The sequence below is a fragment of the Arvicola amphibius genome, chromosome 8 (genome assembly GCF_903992535.2).
Source record: "Arvicola amphibius chromosome 8, mArvAmp1.2, whole genome shotgun sequence".
Lineage (NCBI taxonomy): Eukaryota > Metazoa > Chordata > Mammalia > Rodentia > Cricetidae > Arvicola > Arvicola amphibius.
In genome coordinates this window covers 77,157,132-77,167,940 of record NC_052054.1, presented here as the reverse complement: position 1 = coordinate 77,167,940, position 10,809 = coordinate 77,157,132, and the positions used below count along the sequence as shown (strand labels likewise).

Genomic DNA, 10,809 nt, shown 5'->3' with positions numbered 1-10,809 from the left:
TCCTGGGCCTCTTGATTTCTGAGGAAGTGAGACCCAAGTGTGGATCTCCTGCTTCCTTCCCACAAAAACATAACACAAAGGAGACACCAGTGACAGGCGCTTTACCGGTAAACACATGAGCCAGGGGGAGTTGCCTGGTGAGGTTAGAGGGAATAAGGTAGAGGCTGCCCTTTGCCCTCAGCCCAGGACATCCCGAGCTGGGCTTCCAGTCCCGCTCTCGCTGTCTTCCCGCTGGAGGCTGCAACGGTTCATCTTCAGCTGAGTCAGCTGGATGTAGCGGAGAACATTGGTGTCTGCAGGGGAAGAACGTAAACATTATCTTGGTGTCCTGAGACAGGGTAATGTCCTCATGACCTCAGCTCACAGCCAGTGGCTCCACCCCCAGCACCTCGGCTGTCAGCAGCCACTCGTGGACATTTCACACCTCCCGTCTCACACGTGCCACACTGTGCAGGAGAGGCTCCTGTCACACCTCCACCCACCCCCCAGTGACAACTGTTCTCACCAAACCACTTCACAGGAAAGCTAATCCTGCCTCTGATCACACAGCCCTGCATCCAGCACCTGCTGTGTCCCCTCTGGCCTCCTCCGCTTGTGTCATGCCTACACATACATGGACAAACAATACCCTGACTGATCTCCGCAAGGGCAGAGGACAAGTGTTCTGAGCCCCTGCGTGGAGGGCAGAAGGTCGCTGAGGAGCTGGCTGACTAGGAGGGAGTAAGGGATATGGGTGTGGGGCAGGAAGTGCTCAAGCAGTCCTAGGTGAGCAGTCAGGGACACAGGGTCGATGGGTTGGGGATTTAGCCTACGAGTGCTTACTTTGCGTGATTGAGGGGTTGGGGAGATGGCAGAGGAACAGGGTGAGGAAGCCTTTGGTGAGGGTGGACGGACATGGACGGTCTTGACCAAGAGCTGGCCACAGCACTTCCCTGAGGTAGTTCTGACCTGCCCTGGCCCTCCTGCCTTGGCTTCCTTTGCTCCAACCCCTTGCCCAGCTCCACCCAGCCCTGCCACTCACCTGTGGGCTCCCGGCTTCGGGCTTCCTGCAGGTAGCGCAGCGCACGTGCGTAGTCACCCAGGTGGTAGAAGGCGATGCCGGCGCGATAGGTGGCCTTGAAGTTGCCCTGCTGTTTCTCCAACACCTTGAGACAGTACTCGCGCACACGCTCATAGTTCACCAGCTCCGACTGCAAGAGGCAAGCTGCGGGGGTGTGGAGACCCTGTACTTTCAGACACTGTCTGAACCCCCTAGGACTCACATGACCTCAAGTAACCTGGCCTCTTCCGCTTGGCTAAGGGATTGCTCTGGCCACCAGGGGACGCCAATCTACTATCTCGTTAGTAGAGAATCGATCTGCGCCGCCGCTAGAGGGCACAGGACAGACAAGTCTAAGGCAGTTAGCTGGAGATCTCCCAAACAATTGCAGAAGTGAGGGACTAAGAACCAAATAGCCATGAAGGAAGGGTAAGCCTTTCTAACCTTGGCTCACGCGCGCGCGGCAGATCGGGGAGATTAAGTCAGGGAAGTGAACTCTGAACCAAGTCCAACGTCCCTGCTTCCTCCATCCTAGAACCCTTCCTTGTTCATCTACTTCCAACTCCTGTTCTCAGTAAGTTCTGAAGTCTCCCCGTCAGACCACAACCCTGATTCCTTCAGCCTCCAGCCACCACCCTCAGGCCCTAAGGCCTCCTTATTGCCCCTTACCACCCACCCGTCTCACCCATGTCCTCTGCTCCCCCCTGCTCCGCCCCCGACGGCCCCATACCGGTGAGGGAGTCATAACATTCAACCTCTGTGTTCTCCACCAGGCGCCGCTGCTCCTCGCTGAGGCGGGCCGGCCCCGGGCTGGCTGCGGGTCCGGGAGAGGGGGCGGGCAGGCCGCCAGGGCGGGCCCCCTGAGCTGCCTTCAGCTGCAGCAGTGCCCGGTGGTACTTGCCAATGGCTTCTCGGAACTTCTTTTCTCGGTAGCAGCGCTGACCCTCCGCCTTGAATGCCACGGCGGCCCGCAGGCTGTTGTCGAGTGCCGCAGCCAGGCCCCCAGACGGCTCTGGGGCAGGACCCGGGCGAGCTGAGCCATGGCGAGGCGCTGAGCCTGGGCCCGGGGGGGAAAGGGCGGGAGGCGGGCGCGGTGGAGGCTCCGGGGCAGCGCTGAGCATCAGCACCGGGGACAGCGCGCCGCGCTGCATTGTGGGAAACTCCTTCGGCCGCCGCTGCAGCTACCGCATCGCCCCCCCGCGGGGCCGGTCCCCACCCTTTCTCCGCCCCCGCATCTCTGGCTGCCGTCTCCGGCTGCCCCCTATGGGTCTACTAAAGCCCCTCCAGACTCCCCCTCGCTCACCATAAAATCAGCCCCGGTGTATGGTTTTCTGGTGCCTCTCCCTTGTCCCCACAGTCCTTAACCTCCCCACCAGCCTTCATGCTCTCCCCGAGATTTCTAGAAGAAAAGGCTGAGCAGGCTGACATCAGTTTCTGGAAAGCTGGTTTTCAGCCCACTAGTCATTTGACATGTTGGATAAGAACACAGGATAGGAAGTCAAGTTGCCCAGATTCAAATCCCTACTGGTTTCTCACTACTGTACGAGTTGGACAGTCCCCTCAAATTACCTGTAGTCCTGTAGTGCGGAATAACAGTACACACCCTGGAATCAATTCTTTATTTATGTAACAAACAGCCATTGCTCGGTTTCTGTTCTGGGGGCTGCTGGGCCATGATAAAGCAGAAGTCGAGCGGGATGGCACCTGCCTATAATCACACTCAAATATCTGAGACAGGAGGGTGGACTGTTTGAAGTTAACCTGGGCTAGAGAGAATTCCAGAGCAGCCATGGGCTACAAAGAAAAGGGAGGTGATAAAAAGGAGAGAGGAGGAGGAGGAGGAGGAAGAAGAAGAATTATTTAAATAGTGCCCCCATCTCCTGGGACCACAGTCTAGAGGGAGACAGACCAATGACAGCTCAAAGTGAGTGAGCCTGGAAGGCACAGAGGGTCATGGCTAAGATGGAGAAGCCAGAGGAGACCTCTGCCCTGGGGTGAAGTGGGACTGGGGACTTCCTGGAGGAAGGGCAACCCCCAACCAGAGCAATTTGCCCCTTGCCTTCATTCCCTTCCAGAAAAGTCAGTGAGAAGCTGTCAAGTCCCCACTGACAGCCCAGAACCACCAGCACAATAAGGACCGTCATGGAAACATGACTGGGTGGTGGCAGCGCACGTGAGTACCACCCCTGGAAGGAACTCCTCAACATGGTCACCTGACTTCTCCCTACATGCTGTAGTACATGTGTATGCACACATGTATATAAAAAAATAAAAATGTAAATTTAAAATAATTTCATTAGATTATTACTATAGGTTTCTTTCCCAGGATACTCATATGCAGCCAACACCTCCCTCCCCCCAAAACACCAAGCTCACTACTTGCTGAGGGTGACCTTCATTTCAGATTTCTATGCCTCCACTTTTCTAGTGTTGGCATTACGGATACACATCCCTGTGTCTGGAGTTTGAGCAATGTTGGAGACTGGATCCAAGGCTCATGTATGGCAGACCAATAGTCCATCAACTAAGCTACATTCCAGCCCTCAAATAGGAAAGACTTTCACAAACTGATGACCTTTGCAGGCCTTCATATGTGGTGTACTGGTTTCTCTAATCAATTAAAAATATCAAATTAGGAGCACTCAAGGGGCAGAGGTAGGCAGATCTCTGAGTTCAAGGCTGTTCTGGTCTACAAAGTGAGTTCCAGGACAGCAAGACTACACAGAGAAACCCTGCTTGAAAAAGAAAAGAAAAGAAAAAATATTGAATTAGGAGCTTAAGAGAAGGCTGCAGGGTTAAGAGCTTTACTGAGTTTGCAGAGAGCTTGGGTGCAGTTCCTAGTACCACAAGTGGCTCACAGCCACATGTAACATCAGTTCCGGGGATCCAGCACTCTCTTCTGGTCTCCGAGAGCACCTGTGTTTGTGTGGTGCACACAAACCCACTCAAACACACAAAAAGAAAATAAATCTTTTCTTCTTTTTTTTTTTTTTTTTTTTTTGAGACAGGCTTTTTCTGTGTAACAGTCCTGGCTGTCCTGGAACTCATTTTGTAGACCAGGCTGGCCTCAAACTCACTCACTGAGATCCACTTGCCTTTGCCTTCCAAGTGCTGGGATTAAAGGCATACACCACCACTGCCCGGCCAAATAAATCTTTTAAAACATATTGAATTAAGTTGGGCATGGTGGGCATGGTGGGCATGGTGGTGCATACCTTTAATCCCAGCCCTAGGGAGGCAGAGGCAGGCAGATCCCTGTGAATTCAAGGAGTGATTTTCAGGACAGCCAAGCCACACAGAGAAACCTTGTCTTGAAAAATAAAAACAAACAACCAAAAAAAAAAAAAAAAGCCAAACCAAAAAACACCATGGTGAATTAGGCAAGAGTCATGACACATGCTTGTAATCCAGCACCTGGGAGGCTAAGGCAAGAACTGTGAATTTGTGGCCATCCGGGGCCACTTAGCAAAACCCTGTATCACATTAGGTGCATATATATATATATATATATATATATATATATATATATATATATATACACACACACACACATACATACATACATACATACATGTGTATTAGTTGAGAGCATATCAAGAGGTGTTTCTGGAATCCTAGATCTTCTGTTAATTGAACAAAGTCTGTAAAGTTAGCCACCAGGTCGAGGCAGTGGTCTTAAAAATAGGGCGGGCGCAGTGAACCCTCCTTTCCCGTCCTTAGCAGTTTCTTCCCACCACTAAAAGGATCCTAGCTTTTTGTCGTTTTTTGTTTGTTTGTTTGTTTGTTTTTTGTTTTGTTTTTCCTGAGAGCAGCCCCGGGTAAACCAGCCCGCGCCCCCTGGCGGAAGAGTTTAGAATTTGCCTCTTCCTTTCTGTAAAAGATTTGCAGAGATTATCCAATCAGAGAAATAAGAGGGCAAGATACAACCAATCAAAATCGAGTGCGGGGCTAAACTTCAACCAATGGAGAGCTCTCCAAATTAAAAAAAAAAAATTTTATTGAAGAAACAAAAACAACAACAAACAAACAAAAAACCAAACAAGACACTTTGGGGTTTGGTTTTTGTTTTTGTTGGGCTGGGGCTCAGAGAGGTGCGGGCTGAGGGCTGCAGAGCAAGCAATTGGCGGCCAGGCTAGTGTCCTGGCCCTGGGGTCACGCGTACTTGAGAAAGACGGCTACACCGCCGGGCACCTGGCCTCGGAGCGCAGCAAGCACTCTGCACGGTTCCAGGGGCTCCAGTTCCAGGGGGCAGCATGGAGAAAATGGAGAAAGTGAGGCAGGGAACGGAGTTAGAGGTTTGAGCTAAGAAGGGAGATTGGTATAGGTCCCAGAAGCTGGGGGTAGCTGGGCACAGATCTTACAAGGCCGTGACTAGGGGATACCATGGAAGGGCAGTCACGGATTATTCTTCTCTAAGTGTGGCTAGAGGGGGACCAGAACCCAAAGAGGAGCTAAAGTGCCCAACCCCTCCATCAGAGGGACACAGCTGTGAGAAAAGAGGATTGCAGGGGCCTTCCAGCTTGCTCCACTAAAGCCACACCCTCAGCCCCTCACTGGGGGATTCTAAGGAAGAACATCCTGAGGCTAGGTTGAGAATCCCCACGAATGCACAAACACCCTCAGAGAAAGACAGATGGATCCCTAAAGCTAGAGAGACAAGACACCTCATTTTCACCCACTCAGAAAAATAAACAAGTGGTGCCCCTATTATTTTCTCTTATTCTCACAGATGGTAAGGTTGGTAACCAGGGAGGTAGGATCCGCGAGGGCGCAAGACACAATCACCCTCCGCCAAGACATCCTCTGTAAAGCGCTGGGCCAGGCCTGGAGCCCATCGGATCCAGCACGTGGTTCGCCAGTCTCAGAGCCACAGCTGGCGGATGATCTGGTTCCCCTCATGCAGCCTCAGACGCCAACAGGGACAGCTCCAGGAAGTGGCAAGGAGAATCACCTAAGGGGAGGTGTGGGAGACACTATACAAGGCCACTACAGGCTGCTAAGTTCATTGGTGTGGGCCACGCCTCTACCCTTGAGTACCAGCCTACTGCAGAGCAGTCAGTGGGTCTAGATGGTACAGACAGAAATCCAAGACGCTGTGGTTCTCTGCGTGCAGAAGCTCCACCCGAGAGGAGGAGCCCGCACTCAGCAGACAGAGCGAGAAGGACTGTGTTTACAAGGGAAAGGAGTTGGGGAAGCTTGGACATCCTGCTCTGGAGTGTTGGAGACGGATGGATGTGGTCCAATTTCCAGACTTCAATTTCCTGGTCTGTAAAATGGGACTGCTGGCTTAAATCTGCAAGTTGTGGATAAAACCTGCTTCCATGTTCAAATGACCTGGTTTAGTACAATTGATTTACTGGCTCTTCATTTAAATGCTTTGCCTGTATTTTGTTTGTTTAGGTTTTGTTTTTGAGACAGGGTTTCTCTTGTAGCTTTGGTGTCTGTTCTGGAACTAGCTCTTGTAGACCAGGCTGGTCTCAAACTCACAGAGATCCGCCTGCCTCTGCCTCCTGAATGCTGGGATTAAAGGCGTGCGTCCTACCACCTGGTGCTTTGCCTATTTTTATAGTATTTATTTTATGTGTATGGGTGTTCTGAGTGTGTATCTGTGTACCGCATGTGTGCCTGGTGCCCATGGAGGCCACAAAAGAATGTTGGATCCTCTTGAAATGGAATTACAGACAGTTGTTACTGTCTGTACTGGGAATAAAACTCAGGGCCTCTGGAAGAGTTGCTTTTAACCAATAAACTACCTCTCTCCAGCCAGCACAGTTCCCTTTTCAAAGACAGGTCTTCATGTAACCCAGGCTGGTCTCGAAATCACAGTCCTCCTACCTCAGCCTCTCAAGTGCCGAGATTCCAAGAGTGAACGACAACAGCTGGCATCGACCTTCGTTTCTTTATCCACAGACCAGAGATGGTGTCTGCTGCACCATACAGTTCTGTTGAGGCACTGAATAAGACAGCACTCCAGGGCTGGAGAGGTGGCTCAGAGGTTAAGAGCACTGACTGTTCTTTCTGAGGTCCTGAGTTCAATTCCCAGAAACCACATGGTGGCTCACAACCATCTGTAATAAGAGCTGGTACCCTCTTTGGGCCAGCAAACATATAGACAGACAGAACACTGTATACATAATAAATAAATACATCTTAAAAAAGACAGCAGTCCACTGTACCTAAGATGGACCGCTTGAGTTCTGCCTGCAGACGCAAGGCAGATGCCAGCCCTGCTCTGTGCCTCTTCTGTTAAAGAGACACATTAGTCCCTGCCTCATACAGATTTCTTATGGGCAGTATAACATGCTTGGCATAGTGTCTGAAGCAAACCCTGGAAGTACTTCAGCCAACACACATGCCTCCATTTTGCAGACCAGGAATAGACAGGCCACGACCAGCAGCTGCAGGTGATGAAGGCACACTCAGCCAGAGCACAGGTGACAATCCAGCTAAATGTGTCCCCTCCTGGGAGTGGCACAGGTCACCACCAGGGTCCCTGGCAGGGACCCAGGCCCAGCCTCCTCCGTCCCCATACATACACGTACCTGAACTAGTCAGTTCACTAATGTGCCCAAGACACCTTGCAAGGCAGGGTCCTTCCAGACAGTGTGTGGTGCGCTTAGAGACGAGCAGGTAGATGTTCAGTGGGCACACCTGTGCCGCAGTTTCTCTTCTGAACTCCAGCCTCCCCCAGCAAGTTGGACATAGCACAAGTGCCCCGATAGCCCCCAACTGCAGTCTAGTCTGAGTCTCCACCTAGATTTAGAACCCAGGCCGTTTTGCTGCATAGTTTCCCTAATTCTTTTCCAGTGTGGACACCATGGGCACCTGACCTCCTAGCATCTGTCTCCCTCTGGGCTTTCAGACTTCATCCTCAGCAACCAAGCCTGGGTTTGTCACCCTCTGAGTTCTTCAAGGGTTCTATCAAAGGCAGATCCAACCAGGAAACTTCTGGCTTAAAACCCCGAGATTCCCCCCAATCTTCCCAGCTCCCTGCCTTTTCTTTTGTCAAATCCGTTATAATCTCTCTGCCCCGGTTCTCCTTCCTCTGCTCCTCCCCCTTTTCTTCCATCGTTTGTCTGCTCTGAGTTCAGAGCACAACTTAGAGACCCCCCTCCCCACTTTTTTAATACCACATGGGGTCTGGGATTCAATTCAGCTGTCAGGCTTTAGGGCAAGCGCCTTCACAGAATGTCATCTCGTGGCCCCATGTGGGTTTTTTGCAGGTAGAAGCTCTGTGAGTTCAAGGCCAGCCTGGTCTACAAAGGGAGTTCCAGGACAGCTAGGGCTGTTACACAGAGAAACCTTGTCTTGGGAAAAGAAAGAAAGGAAGGAAGGTAGAAAGGAAGGAAGGAAATCATATGGTTATTTCGGAGCTGGCTGGTGGGATAGAAAAGTCTGCCTACATGGGACAATTGCAAAAAGGTATGCTAATAAATCCCCAAGGGCTGGGGGCACAGAACATTAGCCTCACATCTACCAGTGAGGGCCTGGAATGTGACTCAGCCTTGGAGTGCTTGCCAAGCATGCATAATACTTTGGGGTCCCATGCCTGGCAGCACTGAATGATGACGACAATCTGTCAAATGAGCAATTGTGGAGCACTACTGCAAGGATCTATGAAATATTAGAGGAAGGATCGCCAACACCCAGGCAGGACCGTGAGAAACGGCATTCTGAGTCATGGTTACTGCACTGGTAAATGGATGAACTGAAAGAGAAATGGTAGGCTGATAATCCCAGCAATTACTACATAGTGAGTTCAAAACTAGCTTGAATTACATGATACCCTGTCTTTAAAAAAAATCAAAATAGAGAGGGAGAGAGGAAGGGGGAGCTGGTTCTGGGCTCATCTGACCCTTGGCTCGCTCACAATGATTTCAATGAAGATGTCACCTTCCAGGCCCGACCTAGTTGTTAGCACCTCTTCCAGCCCTGGTGAAGTACTCAGGCCCAGGGAGCTTTTGTCAGCATCCTGGGGAGATAATGGTGCCGGTGACTTTCCCATGAGGGCCAGCACACTTTGAGGCTCTAGGTCAAAGGAGACAGAAGAATCCTGAAAAGTAGAGGCTTGGAGGTTAGTGTTTGGAGCGAGGTTCGAGGTGGGCCTTGGCTCTCACCAGCATCCTGCCAGTGGAGCTGACTTCCGGTGGGAGCTGCGGCTTCGGATGCTCCAGGGTGCAAGGTCTTCCAGAGCAGGTGCAGTCGTTGAAGTGACTGCTAGCAGGCCGTCCTGCCTCCTCCAAACCCTGGCTTCCTGTCTAATATGGACTGTTCCCAGCGCAGCGTGCGGACTGTCCCTGAAGGTAAGACTGTTTATTAGAGCTATGCCACAGCTTGGTTAAGGCAAAGCTCCAGAGGGGACTCACGTGCACTGCCGTGTGTGTGTGTGTGTGTGTGTGAGAGAGAGAGAGAGAGAGAGAGAGAGAGAGAGAGAGAGAGAGAGAGAGAGAGAGAGAGAGAGAGAGTTGAGGGGACTCATGTGCACTGCCTTGTATGTGTGTGTTGACTCACGTGCACTGCCTGTGTGCATGTGTGTGTTGAGGGGACTCATGGCCACTGCCCTGTATGTGCGTGTGTGTTGTGGACAAGGCAGCAATCATCCTGCTGCAGCTGCTTGTCTTTCCTGCCCTGACAGTTTGTTTCCTACATCAGCCCAGGATTGGGGAAGGGGTACCGTGTGCACCAGGACCAGGCCATAGTCTAAGAATCTCAGGGCTTGCTGGGGGGAGGGGGGTTGTCGTCTTCCTCGAGGTTAAGGCCCAGGACACCCAAGAGTTACGTTCCTCTACTACACACTTGGAGCTCATCTTCTCTAGTCCCACTGGGCCCACACTTTCCCCTGCCCCCACCCCCACCTGCAACAAGGAGTTCTATCTACCCCAAGGCTTCTTCACCAGCCGCCTTCCCTTCCTTTGGAGATCACTCCCCCCACAAAAAAAACAAGTTGGTTTTTGTTTGCTGGCTTTTGGGAAAAGATCTCATGCAGCTCAGGCCGACTTTAAACTCCATTATATAGGCAAGGATGGACTTAAATTCCTGATCTTCTTGAGATTATGCCAGGCTTCTAAACCTCTTCTAAGATATTGAGCCCAGGGCAGTGGTCACCGGCTCAGCGACTAAGAGTGTTTGCTGCTCTTTCTGAGGTCCGAGTTAGGCTCCCAGCACCTGGTCCAGCAGCTCTGGGGGACCTGCCACTCTCTTCGGGCCTCTGAAGACAGCCCTTGCCTCAGACACATAAATGTAAAAAAAGAATCTTTTTAAAAAGACACTGACTCCCTTATCTCCATGGAAACCACCATCCTACCCCAATTCTCTGCACTTACTCTCTTCTAAGCGCTTTATTTTTTGTAGACAGTGGCTCACCAGGCAAGGTGACACACATCTTTGATCCCAGCACTTGGGAGGCACAGGTGGGTCTCTGAATTTGAGGCCAGCTTGATCTATACAGTGAATTCCAGGACAGCCAGAGCTGTGTATAGGCTCTGCCTCAATAACAGCAAAAGACGTGCAGTGTGCATGCTTTAACCCCGGCACTCAGGAGGCGAGGCAAGGCAGCCCCATGACTATGAGGTCAACCTGGTCTACAGAGTAAATTCCAAGTCAGGCAGAGATATACAGTCAGATTCTGTCTCAAAACATAACAAAAACAACAGATAATACAGAACTCAGTGTTTTTTTTTTCTTTTTATGTGCACTGGTGTTTTACCTGCATGTACGTCTGTGTAAGGGTGTTAGATCTTGGAGTTACAGTTGTGAGCTGCCATGTGGGT

At 51.3% G+C, this 10,809-nt stretch overlaps 1 protein-coding gene across 1 annotated transcript; it reads right to left on the bottom strand.

Annotated features, from left to right (window-relative positions):
* Nucleotides 1-99: 99 nt before the first annotated feature.
* On the bottom strand, nt 100-2,190 carry Ttc9b (tetratricopeptide repeat domain 9B). Its single transcript, XM_038340557.1, has 3 exons — nt 1,770-2,190; nt 1,022-1,204; nt 100-293 (listed from the first exon to the last, which is right to left on the bottom strand). Exons 1-3 carry the CDS (start codon nt 2,188-2,190, stop codon nt 178-180), a joined length of 720 nt encoding a protein of 239 aa, XP_038196485.1. The 3' UTR covers nt 100-177.
* Nucleotides 2,191-10,809: the final 8,619 nt, after the last annotated feature.